At 44.2% G+C, this 25,774-nt stretch overlaps 1 protein-coding gene across 38 annotated transcripts in view; it reads left to right on the top strand.

Moving 5' to 3' along the window:
* LOC126335446 (fibrous sheath CABYR-binding protein-like) overlaps positions 1-25,774 on the top strand; it is a 103,241-nt gene that overhangs the window by 49,123 nt on the left and 28,344 nt on the right. For 13 of the 38 annotated variants that reach the window (XM_049998740.1, XM_049998777.1, XM_049998746.1 and 10 more), the window contains exons 2-6: positions 5,506-5,599; positions 11,342-11,545; positions 15,353-15,460; positions 22,003-22,110; positions 22,881-22,991. In XM_049998740.1, coding sequence (XP_049854697.1) covers positions 5,506-5,599; positions 11,342-11,545; positions 15,353-15,460; positions 22,003-22,110; positions 22,881-22,991 — 625 coding nt within the window. The remainder of the gene's footprint in view (positions 1-5,505; positions 5,600-11,341; positions 11,546-15,352; positions 15,461-22,002; positions 22,111-22,880; positions 22,992-25,774) is intronic. The other 25 variants (XM_049998862.1, XM_049999009.1, XM_049998929.1 and 22 more) reach the window with 5 other exon arrangements.

The raw sequence follows: 25,774 nt of genomic DNA, 5'->3' as shown, positions 1-25,774 counted from the left end.
GTATGAATTTTCGGTACTTTATGATTGATATATGTAGCAATTAACATTGCCACAATTGTAGCTCATTTTGTTACATTTCTCTGTCGCTTGCTGGAAGTGTACACACTTTCAGATTTCGTCGATTGTTTCTGAGACCAAAACATCCTTGGTTCTACAACTGTTCAATTATTATTACATTTGCATTGTGTACTTCTAGCGTCTAACGAGACTGCTACAATGAATTATAAGTTCAAATCATTAGTTTTAACGGGTTATTCCCTGCAAAAACACAGTAATGAGAGTGCAGAGAGCCGTTTTTATTGTAAGATGCGCTTTTTGTTGACACAACATTACATTAGCCTAATCGGCACACAAGGGCACGTGCGCCATTTGTGTACGAACTGTGTGGATAAGTGTTCTGATAGCTCCGTTGTTTAACAGTTTCCATATTGTGTACTTGAGTTAAGAGTGATGTTATGTGTTGCTAATGTGAGCTTTCGAAATAAATTAAAACTGTGTGACGGATCGCTACTCGATCCAGGATAACCGCCTTTTGCAGACAATGACTGCACTGTCTAAGCCAGCTCACTTACCCACTCAAACCTTCAACTTGTTCCTAGTGCCTGAATAATTTCCAAACTCCAGAGTGACTTTCCTATAATGCTGTAGAAATAGTACTTAAAAGTAAAAACATTCAGCGGAAAGTTTTAAACATCTTCAGTGATGTTACAGAAACTATGTATTTTTACTCTTTGTCTGTGGAGTACAATAGAACTACTGGCACCCTTTTGCCCGCGAGAGACAGTTACAACTTGCCATGAATGTCCACCGCAACTTATATTCCCAAAAAATGGAAAAATACGTCGTCGCCGTTAAATTTGTTGGCAATTAGCCCTAACATTTTTCAAAGGGTTTATAGTCGGCAGACGCCTTCGTTGTACCTTCTCATTACAGCTATTAACTGAGTTCATGCTGTGGATATACTGGTTGTTACAGCATCATTAGTGGGCCTCAAATGACACGTAGGTGAACAGACGGAGATGAGCACCTTTTAGTTAGACAAAACGACTGACAGTTAAGGCGCGTGGGATGCATACGGTATATATAACAGCAGCTTCATAAATGCTGAACAGTAGCATTACTCGGCTGAATACAACTTTAAGACGATTTTCTGTTCTTTGTGGGAATATCTCGGTTTTAATACAGTGCTTCGTTATTTAAACCTGGGACTTTTTCTTTTACCCGAATGATGGTGATGATTAAGTCCCGTACTCCGAGGAGCATAGGGAACAATACAAAAGATCCGCACCGCCGACTACGCAAGGTCCTACCAGAGGTGAAACTTTCTGGCAGGTTAAAACTGTGTGCCGGACCGAGACTCAAACTCAGGGCAAGTGCTCTACCAACTGAGCTACCCAAGCACGACTCAGCCCCGACCTCACAGCTTTACTTCTGCCAGTACCTCGTCTCCTACCTTCCAAACACGCTTGAGTAGCTCAGTTGGTAGAGCACTTGTCTGCGAAAGGAAAAGGTCCCGAGTTCGAGTCTCGGTCCGGCACACAGTTTTAATCGGTCAGGAGGTTCCATATCAGCGCACACTCCGCTGCAGAGTGAAAATCTCATTCTCCTACCGCAGGTGGTTTACCATTGCCTTCCTTCGACCGTAATGGGGATGAATGACGACGATGAAGACGACACAACAACACCCAGTCATCTCGAGGCAGGGAAAATCCCTGACCCCTCCGGGAATCGAATCTGGGACCCCGTGCGCAGGAAGCGAGAACGCTACCACAAGACCACGAGCTGCGGACTTTACCCAAATGCGTTCTCCGTGGCCATTTGGGTATATGGAATGGCTCCTACTACGAGCAGTACACAGATATACAATGAGACTTCGAAGAATGTTCAGGGATATTTTCCTGTATAGTCCCACGAAGACACCCCTTCCAGATTCTATAAGGTGCTGACAATGCCGACTCACATGCGTACGCGGGATCTCTATGTTCTTCACAGTGATCTCTCAATGTCTGATGCTGTTGACGTCCCTTATATACCCTATGAGGCCTGATAATAGCACTAAGCACTAACAACATTAATGCAGTCTAGTAACTGCTCTACTTGTCATAGATAATTGCAACTAATCATTTACTGATGTGTACGTGTTTCATTGACATTCGACTAGGCCTTCTTGGTGCTTTACTGTGTCAGGCAGTTTATTTATTTGAATAAAATATTCTCAGTTTACAAGTCGCGTCACTTCAGCCTCTACGCTTTTGTGAGCAAAACTCCCTATTTCGGTTGATATACACTGCTGGAAAGAAATTAGTACGCCTGGAAAGACGACATCAATTGTTCTACGGTGACCACATGTACCACTTGGCGGATAGTGGATTTACTGATAATGGCTTCAACATAGTCCACCAACAGATAGCATAGTGGCATAGCTACTGGAGTGCCATTTGTGCCCACCTTTTAACAGGGAATGCCCACATCCAGAGGGATCAGTGTGAAGGAAATGTGTGTAGCAAGCAAACAACCATACCATGGACATGCACCTGTACTTCCTATAGCCAACTGCCATCGGAGACACCCTAGTCCCACACCAGGTCTTACAGTCTTGGGTGCAATAAACTAAAACTCTCGTTCACCTTTGATGTTTGTGGATGGGACGCTAACCAGCGCTCGGTACATGCAGACTGTACGCGAAAACTGTTGTTTTTGTAACCGACAAATTGAAAGTTTTTACAACACAACTTTTATTTACGTGAGCCTACATGGAAATGACTGAATAACAACGAAAAGTCACAGTCCACAAGCACAGTAAGAATTTCCTACTAAAGGCAACAAAAGATAACTTCTAAATTTTCTAAAAGAGTCTGAGGTAACACACATACAATTAGTTCCAAGGCCTATTCCGATGGCCAAGACGTCCTTGAGGTCGGTATTCGGCGTGAACTGACGTCCGCTGTTTTTTTCTTTATTGATTTTCAATTCCCCTCGAAGGGGGCGGGCTGGCAGCAGCTTAGTACGCTGCTCTACAGCCTACAGACTTTAAAAAAAACGGAAGAAGAAAGAAACAAGAAAAACAGGCGATAAAACGGTGACTTAAAGCGTAAAATGGCGGAAAAATGCGGAAAGTTAAAACAGAAAGCAAAAGGGGTTGGCAATGTTAATAAAATACACAAGAATCAGACAAGTAACATGGGAGACACACAATTAAAAAACATGGCGATAGTCTGGTTTCTGTTCGCAAGAGATAAAAAATCACACCCAGCGACAGTATGATGGCTGTTCGCAACACTTCCCAAAAGACAGAACACGGAACACTCACTGTAAAAACACTCTCTGCAAAACACTGCAAGAAAATGGCGACACGAAGATGACACTCCCGAGCCAAAGGCAGTTGGAGGGGGGGAGGGGGGGGGGGGAAGGGGGGGACCTGGAGGAGGGGGAAAAGCAAGGAGGAAGGAGAGGAAAAACCGAAAAGGGGTGGGGGGAACGTCCGGTGCTGGTTCTAGCCTTTAAATAGTATCGGCCAGCCAATCAGATGTTGGTGTAGTAATGCTTCCTGCAGGCCATCGCGAACTCCCTCTGCAGGAAGTAGTACGCGGAATGCCTGTTTCCAAAACAGTCGATGTTAACCATTGCTTACGCCTTGGTCATAGGCAACCACAGTTCATAGGCAACCACGGTCCTGTGTGGTGTTAGATGTGTTGCCTGCCCGCAGGGGCTACCTTGGCGACGGCGTAACAGTTGTCCCTTTGCCTTTCTTGCAATAGGAAGGTGAAGTGCTGTTCCAACAGGATAATACTCGTCCACACACTGCCAGCGGAATTCAAAGTGCTGTGCAAGAAGTGCAGAAACTTTCATGGTCAGCACGATCTCCACACTTACCTCCAAGCGAAGACGTGTGGGATATGATGGAACGAGAAGTGACTTGTGTGACTCGCCAGCCAACTCCTCTTACAAAACTACGTGAACATGCCTACCAGGCGTGACATAACGATTCGCATCTGTACGATGCCAGAGTCAGCGCCTGCATTGCCTGTCGTGGAGGCTACATTGTGCACTAAATGGCTGTTTAAAAAAAAATGACTCTGAGTACTGTTGGACTTAACTGCTGTGGCCATCAGTCCCCTCCCTCGTGCATCTTGCGTATCAGGCGGAATAGTTTTGTCGTAGCATCTTCTCCCAAGATCTTCTAATATCAATGTATCATGTAACAGGCAGTAACTGGATCTGGTAGAAAAAAACTCAGGAGTTTATACAGAAGATACTTCTAGAAAATCTGAAAGCAGTATTTCTCCAACATACAGTCTGATTAATGATAGTCGCTGTGTACACATCATAGTCTGTGCCCTCACCATATGCAATATACAGCGTGTTAACAATAGTATTCGATATTTTAAGAGGTAGTAGACCAAAATCAAGAAAAATGTCCAGCAAAAGTGGGCTCTAAAATACCAACCTAAGAGCTCTGAGCACTTGTTCATCTTCTCTATTGCGAAACACATGTCTTCTACCGAGCAAGTGCTCATACCTCATAAGGAATCCATCTGACAACTCATGTTTACTGGACATTTATTTTCTTGTTTGGGTCATACTGTCAAAAATGGTTCAAATGGCTCTGAGCACTATGGGACTCAACTGCTGTGGTTATTAGTCCCCTAGAACTTAGAACTACTTAAACCTAACTAACCTAAGGACATCACACACATCCATGCCCGAGGCAGGATTCGAACCTGCGACCGTAGCAGTCGCACGGTTCCGGACTGCGCGCCTAGAACCGCGAGACCACCGCGGCCGGCGGTCATACTGTCACCTCTCAAAATACAGACTACTTTTTTTAAGGCCTTGTATGAGCTTCTTCACTAAATGTGGTCTTTCGAATATGACTGGTGTAGCCTTGCATATAACTTATGTATATGTAGGACGGTTTTATTTTCGGCGGTATATAATGTCAAAGTGCTATGGGAAAAGTCATTTGGTTGAGAGTACGCAGTGGACAGAGTTCGCACTTTATGTGTAAATTTCATTTTGGTAAATACATTTCATTTTACTATTTCGAATTATTTCAGAGTTGCAATTCACTCGCTGATGCCTTTGAACTCCCGATCTGTCAATACATCGGTAATTTTGCCGTGATTGTCGCTCCTTCCTTTATATGAGCCTGTTCACCTGCAGATTCAGAGTTCCAGCTGACTAGATTCCAGAGAGACCCATTACAAAACATTGGTGCGTTGTCCATGAGCATAGGAAGCAGAAGCCTCGGTGTTAGCAGTAAACAATAACGACTTAGAGGCAGGAAGTAAGTGGCTGCCTCGTCCAACAACTATGAGATGGATTTCCCTCCATAAGTTCACAACGATTTTCCTTCCCCATGCCAATCTGAGTCCCTAAAGGCCTATGACCTGGACTTCGCCGGACGTTGCAGTTGAATTCCACCCAACCCCCTCCCCCCTCGTTTCTTTTTTGTGGTTATCTATCAAACGTGTACTTAAATGGTGCGTCTGTTATGTGTTCCAGGTTACGGGAAGGAGTTTCGGCAGTTCGGCAACTACAACGGTATCCCAATCGCTCCCAGGCCCTCGCCATGGATAAGGGCGGCCGAAATACAAAGGTAAGACAATTGTCGTTGTCTACGGGATGAATTGCCATGTGAGAACAAATGTTATCAGAATCACGCAATTTAACCTGAGTTCTAGCACTAAAGCTAATATACATACCATTCGCAAGAGAGGTGTTTGTCCATTTGAGTCAGCGGGACGGTATCTGCATGGAAGCTGTGCGTAAAACGGTGTAAGTGTTCTCTAATGGAGGCTCGTGGATCAGAGTGAGTCAAAAGCAGTTCGAGGACAGCAGGTAGGCGCTGACTGATGAGTGTCCATCTCACAGACCTCGGCAATGAAGCTTTGTCGTGAAGGCTTTGAAGCTACTACACCCATAACAGCCGATCAGTTGGTAGCCTTGTGAGGCCGCCATTCATCGAATACACTGTGTCAGGTGATGAAATCTTCTCGAATTGTCAGTCAAATCAAGGCGTCATTCTGTGGTAACGTTTCAACAAGTTTCCTACGTTCCATCTTCAGGCGAACAGAATGAGAGCACTTAGTGAATTCGCCTGAAGATGACAAGTAGCAAACTAGTTGAAACGCTGCCCCAGAACGACGTCTTGACTCGGCTAATAGCCTGAGAAGACTTCAACATGTAGATTCACCGAGAAAGTCTAAATTGGCATATACTATATCAGGTGTTGTTGCGGCGGTCTGGGGCTGTGATGCTATCAGCGAGGCGGAAGGGACCTGCCCCCATATAATAAGTCAGGTACTAAAGTTCGAAACTGTGTATATGTCATGAGGCAGGTAAATCGCTACGTGCTAATTATCCAGATTACATTCGTCCAGTGTTTGAGAACCAGGCCACTTAGTGACTTCCGACAAACTTAACACCTAATTTCAAACTTTTTGGAAACATTTTCTCATTGACACTCTCCACAAAATAATGAAAGGAAAAAAGTTTACCTCTTAACAAATTTTCGTTGTTCCTCCAGTAAAACTTGAGCATCAGACATGACGTTTTAATGTATTACTTTTTTTACTAATACCTCTATTCCAACACATTTTGCAGACAGTATCTGGATATAGCACTGAAAGTACCTGCGAAATTACATCACTGTACGGCACGTAGTTCAGGGGATATTACGTCACAAACACTTAGACCCGTGAAGCGGTTGTTTTAACATGGGAGTTCGATTCTTTAAACAAAGGAATGCGGCCTGCGATCCATCTGACTTCGCCCTGCCCCTCACAGTTTGTTCTTGTAATTTTTATTTTATTTTGTTTTATTTTATTTTTTTACTCTTCTTTCATTCCCTTCCGAAATGGAGATGGCGGGCTCTTGTAGAACTTCTTACTTTTGAGCCCAGTCTAACTGCCGGCCGGAATGGCCGAGCGGTTTTGGGCGCTACAGTCTAGAACCGCGCTACCGTTAGGGTCGGAGGTCCGAATCCTGCCTCGGGCATGGATGTGTGTGGTGTCCTTAGGTTAGTTAGGTCTAAGTAGTTCTAAGCTCTAGGGGACTGATGACCTCAGCAGTTAAGTCCCATAGTGCTTAGAGCCATTTTTGGACACAGTCTAACTGGCTTTGGGACAGTGGGATCCCAATTCGGAATAATAACTTCTGACAACACAGTATTTTCGATCTTACGGCCTTTACGCAGACGAGGTAAGGAATTTGCGGCTTCGGTACTAGAAAGTATGTATACCATTCTTTAAACAATCGGAAATGCGGGTGGGAGGGGGGCGGGAGATTGCCAGTCCTATTTCTGAAGTGATAATTTATGGTGATTGCCTTTTCAACACTGAATGTTCCATCGAAGTATTTATGTAAAATTCTACCTCACGTCTCGTTTAATAATGTTAGTTGATGTTTATTTGTAATATACTTAACCTACTTGACCCATTATGTTAATGTATTATCACTTTTTAATTGTATTTTTCCAGTCTCAGCTGTCACGCTGTACAATATTTGTGCTTTCACCAGTGCTATGTCACGTATTCAGATGATCTGAGGTTCAAATGGCTCTGAGCACTATGGGACTTAAGATCTGTGGTCATCAGTACCCTAGAACGTAGAACTACTTAAACCTAACTAACCTAAGGACAAAACACAACACCCAGTCATCACGATGATCTGAGTTTCTAAGAACTTTGAACAGGCTGTCATAGCATTTGGGACAGCTGCGACTCAAAAAATACAATCCAATGATTTTGTTTACAGTCTCGTCAATGTCATTCCTCTAGGTAGTAGGGAAAGGTACAGCGGGTCGGACATGTAACCTTATTTTCCATTTTCTGAAAGTTTTATTGAAATACTCTTCTCACTAAACAATACTATGAAACGTTATTTAATAGAATTATAAAACTCGATGTCGTAAGAATATACGTTCGTTGATTTTCAAATATTTCTTCCATTCTCCTCATTTTGATAGCGTAAATGTTTGAAGCATTGTATCGGCATAAAACTGTAATCGGGGGAAAAGTCATTTAATTCGTAAAAAAGTTTTAATTTGATCTTAAATCGTTATAAACTTGAAATTGCCCATCAGTTCACCTATTTACCGAAGAATCTGTCAATTCGTTCCTTGCTGCAACTTGCTGCTCGCTGCAAACTCGTGATTTCAGCTTTCCTCAGTTATAAATCTTCGTGTATTTTCATAAAATCGAAGTAAAAGTCTTTACCCGCTTTCAGTCTTGTCTTATTGAGCCGATAATTTTGTTTTCAGCTGCCCTGCATATTTGTATATTAGATTTAAGAACTCGTCATTACTGGAAGGTATAAGCCGCCTATCTAAATTTTTAACATGATCGCACAATACTATTTCCTACTCGTCACAATGTTCTCGGAAATAATGTATTATTTCCAAACAGATTTCATAGCCACCTTGTTCTTTTCCCTGAAAGCCGTAAGTAAACCTAGTGTAGTTCTAAAGTACTTCCCATTCGTTTCTCTAGTTGTGAAAAAATATGATTACTTCTACGAATTCCTTCTTATTATTTTCACTACATTTATGACCTGACTTCTTCAACTTTGTATATTAAAGAAAAAATCCTAAACATTTTAGTTTTATGCTTCGTTATGTCTATGACAACCTAAAATTACTTTGTCCGATACAACCCAGACACACCGCAATGGTACTTTAACATTCCTACTGATATCACTTGGGGTAGACATCATGCAGAATAATATCAGTTATGATTAGAGATAAGTAATTGATATTTTTTATTTCCCGCTTGCTGTCCAACGCGTTTCGCAGCTATAACTCCACTTTCAAGGTCTGAATAGATATATTGGAAGTTACATTTGCTTTATTTTTTCACGCAACAGCGAAAGAACAACAAAGATGTTAGATTTAACGAGATTATCCCAGGTGGAATTAATGAGATAAAACAAGAGAAATGATAGAAATAAAGTCTAGCAGCTTATTACCAGCCTTTGACCGCATGATTTGCGTCTTCTGCATTGCTGAAAAACTTCCACATTTGCACTTACATTTAGAAACTGTTTAATATATTTATTATAGTATTACATGAGTCAAAAGGTGCATATTACCCCATGTTACAGTGAAGGGATAGGATATTGATAGATTTATTGTTACTTCCATTTACATAATAGACGAAACAGAATAAGAAGTTAAAGAATTATTTAGAGGAGTGACTATAAACAATTTTAATTTGACATGTTTACATATTCAAGACGAAATTTGACAACCTTATTTATATAGAAGATGGCATAATTATCACTACAGTTTACTATTTCTATTGCCATGTATGTAATTTATAATTTTTGCTATTGTAACTTCACATTATTTTAGTTACGCATAAATGAAATACTCCAGTGTTAACTTGGCGCACCGACAAAATACTAGAAATAACTAACTTTTTGCCACTCCGAAACACACTGTAGTTTTGATTCAAAATCGCCGGAGTCGTCTTGTCCCTCCATGGTTCCCACTGCAATGGCGCGACAGGTGCTACCTCTAGTTGTAGAGGTTAAAAACAGCTCTCGTGCAATACAGTCCGCTGTCCAATACTTCCTCATCTTTCCCAGTCCTTAGTCTATGTAAATCTTATACATTCACGTGGAATGTACTGTATCGTACGAAATCATTTTCGTCGACACTGCGCTGAATTCTTAGCTATAATCCTAAAGGATGTCGAGATGATACTACAACATATTAAATATCAGAACATCTTATTAGAGTCCGCGAAACATACAGTAGCCGATGCGCAGTTTTCATCCAAAACGTTGGGTGAGTGCAAACGTTTGTTCGGAAAAGTAAGACGCTGGGCGAAATTTGAAAAAGTTAGCAATGAAAAATAAGAGTCGTTATGGTTTTGTGTTTGGCGCATATTACGTAATATCTTGTTGGATATGAAATTTAGCTAACATATTGAATTTTTCCGTAGACTTGGATGGAAAGCTCTACCTGTCACAAATCTCGACAAAACTGCTCTGATGTAGCACACTCATTTGCGATCGCGCGCGCCAGCGACAAAGCCAGACTGAAACATCCACAACATGCTTCACGTTTCCTATACGGTTTGAGATGTCGAAATGTGATTTTTGAACATGGTACTTCGCAAAGAGGAGCGAATTTTGCTATATCGTTATTATGCAAAACTTCATTATCTACCGCATTATCCCACTAAGTACAGACTTTCACAATGAAAATATGTTATTTTTAAGGACCATAGATTGCTGGTAAAACGAGAAATGCTAGGTGTTTCGGAACAACGTAAGTGAAGATATTACACGGTAATTTTTGTACCGAGGTTGTGCGCTTTCATAACCTGTTGACCTTACTTCTTCTCAGTTCGTCATTAATAAATTTAATAAACCACTGTTTCGGAATTCTCTCCCAGTTGCACCTGCACTACATGTTAATGAGGCGGCTGTATTTTGACAAAATAAGCAGATTTAAATATGGCAACAAGAGAAATGCATAGGTTTTACTCAAAATTCGCCAATCATGACGCTTCTCTGAACGTTACAAATGACTAAGAATCGCTGTTTTTGTTGCACATCAGCGAAATTATTTTTAGATGCTAACGGAAGCAGAGGTGACACTTCTTTTTGAATGGTCAGGATGCGGAAGTGGTTAAGGACGGTCTCCACTTAATATTTACAAAAAAAAAAAAGTGAGCGCAAGCTTCAGTTAGATAGGCACTTCTCCTCCAGCGGTCTGCATTACCCCTACAGTGCCTACATGTAGCCCCCCCCCCCCACGACTTCCACTCTCCCCACGCGTGCCCTGCAGACTTGCACGTCTACCGGTCACATTATTCTGCGCACACTCTGCAACTTGAACAGGATGAAATCCTTAACAATACATGTCCACAGCAATCTCACGAATATTTGTTACTGTCACTGCACATTAACGTATCAATTGATACGGAACAGGAGTACAACAGGCTACTGTCTAATCCAACAATTGAACTGCTAGGTCAATAGAGATGATGCTATCGTCTTAAGCGATGATTGCAGACTGGGCTCAGACGTAAGCAAGTATGCTAATACAGTGGCATATGGAAACTCTTCCCGGCTTGTTCACACCGACCCCGCTCAGGGAGCGACTACGCTTGCTTGTGGTTTCGTTGCGAAGTACCAATCTTGTCTTAGCACCTCGTTCTTCGGAGGACACTACAGAATGCAGATGCTACGACCTTTTCTGCCACACGTAATTTCCATTGCCTCCCCAAATCTAAAAAGTTTGACACCAGAGTGATACAGAACTGTATGAATGGTCCCCAGCTTGTACTCCAGAGCCTGAGTATGAGAACGCTTTCTGGTGGTTTCACAGTGCCGACGCCGCTGTCTACCCCGGCGAGCGGCAGCAGCCGTCGTTCCCTGAGCAGCAGGTGCCTTTTGGTAACGCCGTCTTCCTTCAGAGGAGGGGGCCGCAGTACCCCGTGCTACCAGCGCCCCCAGAGCAGCGGGCGCCACCTGCTGACGGCTTCATCTACCAGAGGATGGGGCCGCCCCCACTGGGACAGGGACAATACAAGTAAGGCAAACGCAGGGAGTGCTGCGCAAATCACTTGTAAATTATCACAATTTATCAGCTTGTTTCGGGAAGTCGTGATCCCCCATTATTAAGTTCTATAGAAACCGGAAACATGACTCATTATTGTGTCCCTGTAGTACACGTACGTTAACAGTACAGGCTGGCGCCCGGGAAACCAGTCCCTAGTACTAGACTGCCCACTGTCGCCGGCCACCAGTCATCTGTTGTTTCTAATCTGTTGGCAACTACGTTTTGTATGTCAGCACAAAAGCCGTTGCGACTCGGCTAAGACGTGTGAAGTAAATATCGCAGTGAGATGATAAGTACAAAATTTCGTACGCAGAATAGATACGAGAAATGTTTCGCTCCCGAGGCTTATCTGGCGTAGGTCTGCGCCAAAAATACCGATATTCCGACGTATCGACGTCTTCGCTACGACTATATCGATATCTTTCATAAGGGTCGATACAATGAATATAAATACACTCCTGGAAATTGAAATAAGAACACCGTGAATTCATTGTCCCAGGAAGGGGAAACTTTATTGACACATTCCTGGGGTCAGATACATCACATGATCACACTGACAGAATCACAGGCACATAGACACAGGCAACAGAGCATGCACAATGTCGGCACTAGTACAGTGTACATCCACCTTTCGCAGCAATGCAGGCTGCTATTCTCCCATGGAGACGATCGTAGAGATGCTGCACGTAGTCCTCTGGAACGGCTTGCCATGCCATTTCCACCTGGCGCCTCAGTTGGACCAGCGTTCGTGCTGGACGTGCAGACCGCGTGAGACGACGCTTCATCCAGTCCCAAACATGCTCAATGGGGGACAGATCCGGAGATCTTGCTGGCCAGGGTAGTTGACTTACACCTTCTAGAGCACGTTGGGTGGCACGGGATACATGCGGACGTGCATTGTCCTGTTGGAACAGCAAGTTCCCTTGCCGGTCTAGGAATGGTAGAACGATGGGTTCGATGACGGTTTGGATGTACCGTGCACTATTCAGTGTCCCCTCGACGATCACCAGAGGTGTACGGCCAGTGTAGGAGATCGCTCCCCACACCATGATGCCGGGTGTTGGCCCTGTGTGCCTCGGTCGTATGCAGTCCTGATTGTGGCGCTCACCTGCACGGCGCCAAACACGCATACGACCATCATTGGCACCAAGGCAGAAGCGACTCTCATCGCTGAAGACGACACGTCTCCATTCGTCCCTCCATTCACGCCTGTCGCGACACCACTGGAGGCGGGCTGCACGATGTTGGGGCGTGAGCGGAAGACGGCCTAACGGTGTGCGGGACCGTAGCCCAGCTTCATGGAGACGGTTGCGAATGGTCCTCGCCGATACCCCAGGAGCAACAGTGTCCCTAATTTGCTGGGAAGTGGCGGTGCGGTCCCCTACGGCACTGCGTAGGATCCTACGGTCTTGGCGTGCATCCGTGCGTCGCTGCGGTCCGGTCCCAGGTCGACGGGCACGTGCACCTTCCGCCGACCACTGGCGACAACATCGATGTACTGTGGAGACCTCACGCCCCACGTGTTGAGCAATTCGGCGGTACGTCCACCCGGCCTCCCGCATGCCCACTATACGCCCTCGCTCAAAGTCCGTCAACTGCACATACGGTTCACGTCCACGCTGTCGCGGCATGCTAGCAGTGTTAAAGACTGCGATGGAGCTCCGGCTCCACGGCAAACTGGCTGACACTGACGGCGGCGGTGCACAAATGCTGCGCAGCTAGCGCCATTCGACGGCCAACACCGCGGTTCCTGGTGTGTCCGCTGTGCCGTGCGTGTGATCATTGCTTGTACAGCCCTCTCGCAGTGTCCGGAGCAAGTATGGTGGGTCTGACACACCGGTGTCAATGTGTTCTTTTTTCCATTTCCAGGAGTGTATTTTTCAAAATGTGCCCAATCTAGGATACTTTTAAAGACGTCTGAGAGCTCTGATGACACATATTTTTTAACTGTAGCACATCTTTATAGAGATTCGTCGGAAGTAGAACTTATCACAACGATAATCAAAAGCCATAAGGTAATAATGTACAAAGAATGCGACGAACACCCAAAAGATAAAACAACATATTTAAACTTCTTACAGTCTACTATTAAAGATAAGTCTAGTGCAGTGGTTCCCAACAGGTGGTTCGCGGACCCCCAGGGGTCCACGAGCTATGCCAGAGGGGTCCGCAAGATGCTATTAGAATAAAAAAATATATTAAATATATTTCGTATGATAACAATTTTTTTCTTTTGGCCGCTTCCTGCATGATCAGTTTTAAGGTCAATCTTTTTTCTAGAATGAATATGTCAGTTTTTTTTCTAAGTACCAAAAATAGAAAACGTATAAAAAGACTCTTAATCTGGCTTTTTTAGGTACTTGATACTGTGATATGACAAAGTACCCAATCATGCTCGATGAGGAGACCCTCGAGAAAATTTTGTTGGGAACCCCTGGTCTAGAGCATTGAACTATAGTGCGACTGGGCACTTTAGCCTCACCTCTTGTGGCCCAATGTTAGCATGTAAGAAACCTCCTCTCACACCTTAAAAGAAACTTATTCGCATCATCGCACATTATCACACACAGTTGACATCTCATCGCAATGCACCGCTTTTCGAAATTCATCCAGGAAGTGAGTTATTTCTGCCCTATGTAGTGAGCAGATATGTGTCGCCTACCAAGAGAACGATGTAATACAAATCTACGAAAGAGTGGTTTGCTCTTAAGCAAACTGAGGTGTGTCGTTTCGAAATTTACCCTTCAATTCGAGTATTGTTTCAATAACAAATGTAAAAAAAATGACAAATGCTCCTAGCTGCAAAGGGCAGTACGGATGCGTCAAACATTCCAAGAGAGGAACGAATGAGAAGTGCTGAAAATATTAATATAAATGGCTAGACACAGGCAAGACAAAATTGGAGGCACTATTTGACTTTGAGGAACACGGTTTGCCGATGTTTCTGTATATTTGTATAACGTCTGTCGAAGACTGCCAGCGTATCAGGCACTTTCAGTACGTCTGCGCAAAAGCAGATTGTGAAAAAACGGCAGCCAATCATAGTCGAATAAAGTAATTGACTGGACTTAACATTCCATCTGCTTTCTTCCCACGGTGTCTCCCTATTAAAAATTATGGTCAAGCGTCAAATTTCAGTTTGGTGACTCGTATGTTTCAGCAGAGGAATTAGCGTCGACCAGGCTCCACAAAAATACGAACAATCAGTGCTGCTGACTGACCATCCACTGTACCAGATGATGATACCCCAGCAATGGCAGTCACAACAACAGGCTATTTTCCGGTTAGAAGATTCCCTAAAATATCCCCTAATTTCGAAAAAAAACGCTTCTGGTATTGAGTTTCAAGGAGAAATGAACCAACTGTGCTATCACTGAGTTAATTATTATTATTATTAGTAGTAGTAGTACTAATAGTAGTATAAGAAGTAATAACTGGCTAATGAAGAAAAAGCATTTTTAATGAAACAGGCTTATTTTTGTGGCTTTTTTTCGGAACGTTAAAATGGCGAAATAACGTTATGAACCACCAATTTTTTAATAATTTTTAGCTATTCATACTAATAACATTATGATGTTGCTTCGGTAGCAGTGGTTGCACTTGTTAGCATATGTCTTTGAAGCTCGCTGACTATTCTTATTTATGCTCAAGAGCCTCGCGGATCACAAAAAAATTCTTTCACCACCTCTACACAAAGATGGAGAATTTTTTATCTCTGCAAAAGATTTACTTATGTGTCAGGAGAACTGACAGACGGTCTCATGTTCTATTCCATAGCGGCGACCAGGTGCCACAAAAATACGAACACTCGATGCTGTTGATCGATCATCCGCCTGGCCAGATGATGTCCCAGCAACAGCAGCCAGACCAACAAACTATGGCCAGGTAAGGAATATATCTCAACTTCGAAAAAAAATCACAATATTCAATTTCAGTACGCGACTAGCGTCCTACATCTGTCATAAACACTATTATTATTATTATTATTATTATTTAATTGTTATATAAAAGTGAAAAACCGACAAATAGTTTTCCCTTATTACAATATGGATTTTTTTATATTAGATTATCAGTAGTACGGCTAGGACAGTTCTGCACTAAGAATACGCAGTGTAAGTCAGTACTTTCAGCTACCTAGTTTCAGCTATATCTCAAAGTCGTACAATTATCCACATCCCACATATATAGATCGTCGTAAATGGGAGACTTTTAGGATTTTTGCCACGGCAGCGAATAAGAAAGCATAATTTATTCTCAAACTTTATTAATCCTTGCATGGACGTTCACCCACAGAAAGCAACTCATTGTTTTTAATTGCTGTTTTAATAACATACAGTTTAATTATAAACTTATAATTTCAAATCTATATTGGATTTTCTTCATTCTTTCTCCAGCCAGTAATTACACAGGCACAAAGGAGGTATGTTTTTGAATTCCAGTACATACCAAATTTTTTTCCTGTAAAAACTACGTCTTGTACGGCTTTGACAACTAGCTCTGTTCCTTCCAGCAACTATTCTAGGCGAGACCATTAGAAGATTTTAATTTTACAGCTTACTTCCTGCAGGACACTATTGTTATAACATTTCACATCTTTTTTTTGGGTGTACGCTACTAGCTTCTCTGCTGGACATTCTGGTGGAATTTTGGTGTAGGACCTTATATTTACAATTTTTCCTAACGAATGGGAACGTTGTTAGCCTACTCTGTTGGTTTTTAGGTCTGCATATCGATATTCTGTTGGTAGGTGCACAATCTCCAGCCCAGCATATCTAGATACAACATAACCATCCTTTTTAAGCAAATCCAGGTGGAACTGGTCCTTTATACACAGATTTTTCGTGTTTCCGTTAAGGTAGTAAACGTGCTACAATCTGCCAGGACTCCAACGCACTAAAAGTCAAAGCAGCTATATTACACTACTGGCCATTAAAATTGCTACACCAAGAAGAAATGCAGATGATAAACGGGTATTCATTGGACAAATCTATTATACTAGAACTGACATGTGGTTACATTTTCACGCAATTTGGGTGCATAGATCCTGAGAAATCAGTACCCACAACAACCACCTCTGGCCGTAATAACGGCCTTGATACGCCTGAGCATTGAGTCAAACAGAGCTTGGATGGCGTGTAGATGTACAGCTTCCCATACAGCTTCAACACGATACCACTGTTCATCAAGAGTAGTGACTGGCTTATGGTGACGAGCCAGTTGCTCGGCCACCATTGACCACACGTTTTCAATTGGTGAGAGATCTGGAGAATGTGCGGGACAGGGCAGCAGCCGAACATTTTCTGTATCCAGAAAGGCCCGTACGGGACCTGCAACATGCGGTCGTGCATTATCCTGCCGAAATGTAGGGTATCGCAGGGATCGAATGAAAGGTAGACCCACGGAACGTAACACATCTGAAATGTAACGTCCACTGTTCAAAGTGCCGTCAGTAGAGGTGAGCGAGACGTGTAACCAATGGCACACCATACCATCACCCAGGTGATAACGCCAGTATGGCGATGACGAATACACGTTTCCAATGCGCGTTCACCGCGATGTCGGAAAACAAGGATGCGACCATCATGTGACAAACAGAACCTAGATTCATCCGAAAAAATGACCTTTCGCCATTCGTGCACCCAGGTTCGTCGTTGAGCACACCATCGCAGGCGCCCCTGTCTGTGATGTAGCGTCAAGTATAACCGCAGCCACGGTCTCCGAGCTGATTGTCCATGCTCCTGCAAACGTAGTAGAACTGTTCGTGCAGATGGTTGTTGTCTTGCAAACGTCCCCATCTGTTGACTCAGGGATCGAGACGTGGCTGCACGATCCGTTACAGCCATGCGGATAAGATGCCTGTCATCTCGACTGCTAGTGATACGAGGCCGTTGGGATCCAGTACGGCGTTCCGTATTACCCTCCTGAACCCACCGATTCCATATGCTGTTAACAGCCGTTGGATCTCGAACAACGTGAGTAGCAATGTCGCGATACGATAAACCGCAATCGCGATAGGCTATAATCCGACCTTTATCAAAGTCGGAAACGTGATGGTACGCATTTCTCCTCCTTGCACGAGACATCACAACAACGTTTGACCAGGCAACGCTGGTCAACTGCTGTTAGTGTATTAGAAATCGGTTATAAACTTTCCTCATGTCAACACGTTGTAGGTGTCGCCACCGGCGCCAACCTTGTGTGAATTCTCTGAAAAGCTAATCATTTGGATATCACAGCATCTTCTTCCTGTCGGTTAAATTTCTCGTCCGTAGCGCGTCATCTTCATGGTGTAGCAATTTTAATGGCCAGTAGTGTATATTCCCCAGTTATAACCAGTTTTTGCCGTGCACTGTGTTTAAAGCAGTATGTAAGCCTTGCCTGCACAACTTCAATAGCTGTTGTAGTTGTCTTCGTTTTTTGGCTGCAATCTCTTCCATTTTCAGTCTTCCTTTTCGTGCACACAACATAGTAATTGCACAGAAAGCACAATTTCTAAGACTGTGTATACACTTTCACTTTTTCTTAGGACTTGTGAGATAACATTGTTTGTGGATACCAGTCCTGATTCGGTGATAAAAATATCTGTTGATATTGTGCAGAACAGTGTCCTGGATAGGGAGAAATATGTTTTCCCTCCTTTAATAAATAACTTCTGCGTCTTTTTTGGAGCAGTGTTAAGCATCTCCGAGTAGTTTAGAGGTTGGTAATTAAAACTGTATGCAGACAGAACATAATTTACAAGCTTCTCCCTGTCTTGAGAATCAGGAAAGATTATTTGATACCAGTCAAGTTTTCGTGTTTTCCTATACCGTACTAGGCAAACTGCAGAACGTTATTAAACATCACACAGCAGCTGTTCTGCAAGTTATTCGTTAACTGGCATCACAAGGACGTGATTGACACAGAGTACAATGGAGCACATTGTAAGTATTGTTTGTCAGAGTATAAAACTATTAAACAAAATTGCAGAGGGACAAATACGTGATCCATTCTCCCGTTTTATGTTGTAACCTCCAGCCTGGTACTACCATGTTCTTTAGCCAAGGAGGACGTAAACGTTTCTCGTAGTCGCATGTTTGAAACCTTATAAAATCTGTAAGGTGGTTACTGATAACTTTGTTCACGCCTTGGCTTGTGGTTAGACATACAAATTTATTATATGTCTTCACAATATGAGGTCATCCACGTGGAGGTCATCATCGTTCAGTCAATCCCAACTGTCTTATCATTGCCCCCCAATCACATTGCTGTTTCCCTGGCAGTCTCCTTCCGTGCGAAAGTCGTGATTTGATCTTAGGTAGTAGCACATTTCCATCTTATTAAAAATACTTGCTAAATGTAGCTTTATGTCTAAATCCAAAGGTAATAGTTGTCCACACAAAATCTGCTGAAATATTCCATGCACCTCCTCCATTAGAAAACCATATATAACGTCAGTTAATTCCACTTTACACTGCGTAGCCACGGGATGTTTATATTTCCTCGAAATGGTTTCCATTGATTCTTTGCGATATTTTCAGTATTCCTCTTACTATCACATTATCGTCCCCGTGTAGGGGAAAAGATAGCTCACCTAAAACGACTGTTTTGCAGTGATGAAGAATTGACTATATACACTCCTGGAAATTGAAATAAGAACACCGTGAATTCATTGTCCCAGGAAGGGGAAACATTATTGACACATTCCTGGGGTCAGATACATCACATGATCACACTGACAGAACCACAGGCACATAGACACAGGCAACAGAGCATGCACAATGTCGGCACTAGTACAGTGTATATCCACCTTTCGCAGCAATGCAGGCTGCTATTCTCCCATGGAGACGATCGTAGAGATGCTGGATGTAGTCCTGTGGAACGGCTTGCCATGCCATTTCCACCTGGCGCCTCAGCTGGACCAGCGTTCGTGCTGGAAGTGCAGACCGCGTGAGACGACACTTCATCCAGTCCCAAACATGCTCAATGGGGGACAGATCCGGAGATCTTGCTGGCCAGGGTAGTTGACTTACACCTTCTATAGCACGTTGGGTGGCACGGGATACATGCGGACGTGCATTGTCCTGTTGGAACAGCAAGTTCCCTTGCCGGTCTACGAATGGTAGAACGATGGGTTCGATGACGGTTTGGATGTACCGTGCACTATTCAGTGTCCCCTCGACGATCACCAGAGGTGTACGGCCAGTGTAGGAGATCGCTCCCCACACCATGATGCCGGGTGTTGGTCCTGTGTGCCTCGGTCGTATGCAGTCCTGATTGTGGCGCTCACCTGCACGGCGCCAAACACGCATACGACCATCATTGGCACCAAGGCAGAAGCGACTCTCATCGCTGAAGACGACACGTCTCCATTCGTCCCTCCATTCACGTCTGTCGCGACACCACTGGAGACGGGCTGCACGATGTTGGGGCGTGAGCGGAAGACGGCATAACGGTGTGCGGGACCGTAGCCCAGCTTCATGGAGACGGTTGCGAATGGTCCTCGCCGATACACCAGGAGCAACAGTGTCCCTAATTTGCTGGGAAGTGGCGGTGCGGTCCCCTACGGCACTGCGTAGGATCCTACGGTCTTGGCGTGCATCCGTGCGTCGCTGCGGTCCGGTCCCAGATCGACGGGCACGTGCACCTTCCGCCGACCACTGGCGACAACATCGATGTACTGTGGAGACCTCACGCCCCAAGTGTTGAGCAATTCGGCGGTACGTCCACCCGGCCTCCCGCATGCCCACTATACGCCCTCGCTCAAAGTCCGTCAACTGCACATACGGTTCACGTCCACACTGTCGCGGCATGCTACCAGTGTTAAAGACTGCGATGGAGCTCCGTATGCCACGGCAAACTGGCTGACACTGACGGCGGCGGTGCACAAATGCTGCGCAGCTAGCGCCATCCGACGGCCAACACCGCGGTTCCTGGTGTGTCCGCTGTGCCGTGCGTGTGATCATTGCTTGTACAGCCCTCTCGCAGTGTCCGGAGCAAGTATGGTGGGTCTGACACACCGGTGTCAATGTGTTCTTTTTTCCATTTCCAGGAGTGTAGCTTACAGTTAAAGGATCCATGCATCTCCTTGTTCAACATTATAAGCCGTCCCTTCTCTACTTGCTCAGGACTATCCATTTTATCACAGATTTTAACAACTATAATGTTATCTGTTGTGGTTGGCAGGAGAGCCAACACCGTGTTACTAGAGGAAGCCGAAAGGCACGCGTTTTAGCTCACGCAGGCTGGCATGAGGTCTGGAACAGGACAAGGAAATTAGAATTTAGAAAAACGGACGTAGCAGGTGGAATACTTAACTTTAATCCATTAATGACGAAAATCGGTCTTGACCGCACATGATTCATAATATCAATAGAAACTGATAATGGCGCCTTGCTAGGTGGTAGCAAATAACGTAGCTGAAGGCTATGCTAACTATCGCCTCGACAAATGAGAGCGCAGAAGTCAGTGAACCATCGCTAACAAAGTCGGCTGTACAACTGTGGCGAGTGCTAGGAAGTCTCTCTAGACCTGCAGTGTGGCGGCGCTCGGTCTGCAATCACTGATAGTGGCGACACGCGGGTCCGACGTATACTACCAGACCGCGGCCGACTTAAAGGCTACCACTTAGCAAGTGTGGTGTCTGGCGGTGACACCACATTATCAGAAAACGGTTCCATAATGGGCGTGCCTGGCGGGGTAGCCTCGCGGTCTAAGGCGCCTTGCCGCGGTTCCTTCGGGCATGGGTGCTTTTGTCCTTAGCGTAAGTTAGTTTAATTTAGTGTGTAAGCCTAGGGACCAATGACTTCAGCTGTTCGGTCCGATAGGAACTTCCCACCAATTTCCAAATTTGTAATGGGTGTAAGCACATTTCCTGCTAACAAGCGTGCCATTTTCGGTTGTAATTTATACTACCACTATCAGTAACAAGGTTGTCCAGATTCTCCAATAATAACGACATATCAAAGTGTTTGTCGAGCGGTCTCATCTTCCTTACTGATAGCTGAGGGATGTTTAGCACATCGATACTTTCCACTACCACAGAAGACGGTTCCGTTGTGGCTGTCAAGCCTCCTTTAATACTCTAAAGATCCAAGATGGCCGTACTTCTGACCACATGATCTTTCGCTCATTCCTTCCGAATCTGTATTTATACTTACAGTTTAATTGTAAACTCTTAGTTCATTTGCACTATCGTGAGTCTATGTGTGTCGGTTTCTTACGGACTGTCGGGCATCGGGTATCGAGCGTTGGGCGTTTGGCTTCAGGGAGTCAACACACTCCCCTCAGATCGAACCGGGACATGACCCCTGGACCTCTAGATCTGAAACCAAGCCTGAGGGCGTGTGCTGAACGCCTAACACCTGACTCCTGACACCCGACTCCCAGTGAAGAATTTACTTATCTATAAGAAAAGCTGACAGAAGGCGTGATGTTCTATTCCATAGCGGCGACCAGGTGCCACAAAAATACGAACACTCGATGTTGCTGATCGACCATCCACCTGAGCAGATGATGTCCCAGCAACAGCAACCGGACCAACAGACTATTGTCAGGTAAGAATGTTTCTCAATTACGAAAAAAAAACATAGTATTGAGTTTCAGTATGCAACTAGTGTGCTATATGTCTTAAACAATATTATTATTATTATTTAAAAGCGAAAAGCCCACAAATAGCTACAGATCTATTGTCGTTTACTGTATTACAAGTTGTGCTTTTTATTATTCAACTGTTATTTTTAGTCTTCAGTCTGGGTTGATGTTGCTCGCCACGAATTCCTCTCCTGTGCCAACCTCTTCATCTCAGAGTGTCACTTGCATTCAACGTCCTCCATTATTTGTTGAATATATCCCGTTCTCTATCTTTCCCCACATACTACGTCCCCTATAGCTGCCGGAAATTGTTTCCTAATGTCTTAACACAGGTCCTGTCATCCTATCTATTCTCCTGCAAAGTATGTGCCACATAGTTATTCTATGGAAGACCTCCCCATTTCTCACCAGTCTACTTAATTTTCAACATCCTTCTGTAACACCACACCTGAAACGCACCGATTCCCTTCTTTCACGGTTTTCGCACAGTCCATGATTTGCTTCCATATGATGCCATGTTTTTTATGTATTTTGTAAGTAATTTCCTGCTCAAATTATGGCTCACGTTTGGCGCTAGTACATACCTTTTACCAATGCCCTCTTAGCCTGTGCTAGTCTCGTGTTTATGTGCTTCTTGAATTGTAGGTCCTGTGTTATTTTGCTTCCTCGTTACCAGAACTGCTTTACTTCATCTACTGCAGGGATTAGATAAAGAGGCCTCTGCTTATTACAGGAGGGAGGACAGCGCTGCCGGTGAGCCGGTGCAGTACGAGCACTCGATGCTGGAGGTGGACCACCCTGTGGACGGGACGTCGCAGCAGCAGGACCAACAGCCAGACATGAGGTACTGCTGCTTTACTAATTTGTTTTTTAATTGTTTGAGACCTACGGGGATGCAGATGTTGTGTACAGCCTAAGGTTAAAGATATTTTCTTTTAAGTGTCTTACTTTGCTTACCAGATATGATAGTTATTCATTAATATATGAAAAAATGTGCATAACGGTGTTTTATCTGCTCCCGAGAGGAAACAGGTATGGGGAGTGGATGATATTATTCTTTATCTGTAATAGTATTTTTAGATTATATGAGGTTTGAATGAAAAGTATTGCCTCCACCTTCCTTAATTCGGACCGAATGGAAAAATTTTAATAAATCAAACCCAAAATTACACCACTGGCCATTAAAATTACTACACCAAGAAGAAATGCAGGTGATAAACGGGAAGACATTGGACAAATATATTATGCTAGAACTGACATGTGATTACATTTTCACGCAATTTGGTTGCATAGATCCTGAGGAATCAGTACCCAGAACAACCACCTCTGGCCGTAATAACGGCCTTGATATGCCTGGGCGTTGAGTCAAATAGAGCTTGGATGGCGTGTACAGGTACAGCTGTCTATGCAGCTTCAACACGATACCACAGTTCATTAAGAGTAGTGAGTGGCATATTGTGACGAGCCAGTTGCTCGGCCACCATTGACCAGACGTTATCAATTGGTGAGAAATCTGGAGAATGTGCTGTATCCAGAAAGGCCCGTACAGGACTTGCAACATGCGGTCGTACATTATCCTGCTGCAATGTAGGGTTTCGCAGGGATCGAATGAAGGGTAGAGCGACGTGTCGTAACACATCTGAAATGTAACGTCTACTGTTCAAACTGCCGTCAGTGCGAACAAGAGGTGACCGAGACGTGTAACCACTGGCACCCCATACCATCACGCCGGGTGATACGCCAGTATGGCGTTGACGAATACACGCTTCCAATGTGCGTTCACCGCGATGACGCCAAACAAGGATGCGACCATCATGAAGCTGTAAACAGAACCTGGATTCATCCGAAAAAATGACGTTTTGCCATTCGTGCACCCAGGTTCGTCGTTGAGTACACCATCGCAGGCGCTCCTGTCTGTGAGGCAGCGTCAAGGGTAACCGCGACCAACGCTAGCGGCAATGTCGCGATACGATAAACCGCAATCGCGATAGGCTACAATCAGACATTTATCAAAGTCGGAAACGTGATGGTACGCATTTCTCCTCCTTAAACGAGGCTTCACAGCAACGTTTCACCGGTCAACAGCTGTCTGCGTATGAGAAATCGGTTGGAAACTTTTCTCACGTCAGCACGTTGTAGCTGTCGCCACCGGCGCCAACCTTATGTGAATGCTCTGAAAAGCTAATCATTTGCATGTCACAGCATCTTATTCCTGTCGGTTAAATTTCGCGTCTGTTGCACGTCATCTTCCTGGTGTAGCAATTTTAATGGCCAGTAGTGTTATCCCTAGAATGTGATCTTTAATTGGCAATATTCACTTTTCCACGTAATCCAATTGGATACATTTCTGCCAACGACGACAAGTTTTCTGAAGCCGTCACGTTAGAAGCGTAATGATGTCCCATGACTGATTGGAGAAAGGCGTCACCTTCATTCTTGTAACACGAGAGGAGTTCTTGGCAAATTTCAAGCCTGTGCCCTTTCATTTCAGGAACCAGTATCTGGGGCACCCATCGTTCACAGGTCTTCCTATAGCCAAGCAAAGCAATAAATAATGTGATCCACACGTTCTAGTGAAATGCCAGTTGTACTTACAAATTCTTTCTGAGTCATACGACCATCGTCCTGAATTAATCTGTCAACATTTTGCTTGTGAAACTCGGTGGTTGCTGTCACGCAGGTCAGATGTTCCCGCCTCAACATCTTTAAGCTTACTCGACCAACGACACACAACTCTCACATCAACACAATCACCGTGAACTGCTTTCATTCTCTGATGAATCTCCTTTGGGGTGACACCTTGTGCTGTTAAGAATTCAATGGCTGCACGTTGCTTAAATCGCATTGACCGACGTCTGCACAGGGTTCCATACTTTACACTGTAACAGCGCAACCGTTCAGTGCTAAGGCTTCCAGCCAACTGGATGTGTAGAGAAGAGGCTACTCAACAAGCCAGGACCTGCCGCATACCAATGCTGCTAACCGTTAAAGTGTTACGATGGTGGAGGCATTACTTTTCAGTAATTTACAATTACACTCTAAGACAAAAAAAAATTAGGCACTCCGAAGGAATTATCCAAATGGAAGGAAAGTCTGTAGATGTGATTTACATCTGCAGCAGGGGCAGCTCCTGTATAGGTTTGCGGGTTTGCGCTACCCCCAAGGAATAATTTTTCTCCACTGTGTTTGCCTTCTGACCGTTCTATACTAGCGGAGAAGTAGAGCGCCGTTTATCTCTTTTGAAATGCCCGGGCTCCAAACACCGGTCGGTCGTGCCTTTGTACTACTCGTGCCACACTTCTCAGTCCCAACTACCAGAACAATAGGTACTTCTCGACCAATAGAGCACGTTACAGTTCGTGCTTTGTTTCCACCAAACCAAACCAACTAATTCGTTACCGGCGCTGTCCGTATTTCTACCCCTCTTAAAACATCAGCTTCCTAAAACAGTTCTGCAAGGTTCTAGAACAAGCTCACTTCATCGGGTTATACCGAAACCAGTACCCTCGTTTTCAGTGACCACGTGTTTCAAAAGTTCCAAAAGTGACATACCATCATTCTACACAAGATGGCTACCATGACATTCCCTCTTCTTCCTCCGATGTAGCGAAAGTCCGAGCGTGTGCC

The sequence above is a fragment of the Schistocerca gregaria genome, chromosome 1, assembly GCF_023897955.1.
Source record: "Schistocerca gregaria isolate iqSchGreg1 chromosome 1, iqSchGreg1.2, whole genome shotgun sequence".
In the NCBI taxonomy this organism is placed as follows: domain Eukaryota; kingdom Metazoa; phylum Arthropoda; class Insecta; order Orthoptera; family Acrididae; genus Schistocerca; species Schistocerca gregaria.
This window is presented reverse-complemented; position numbering and strand designations above follow the sequence as displayed.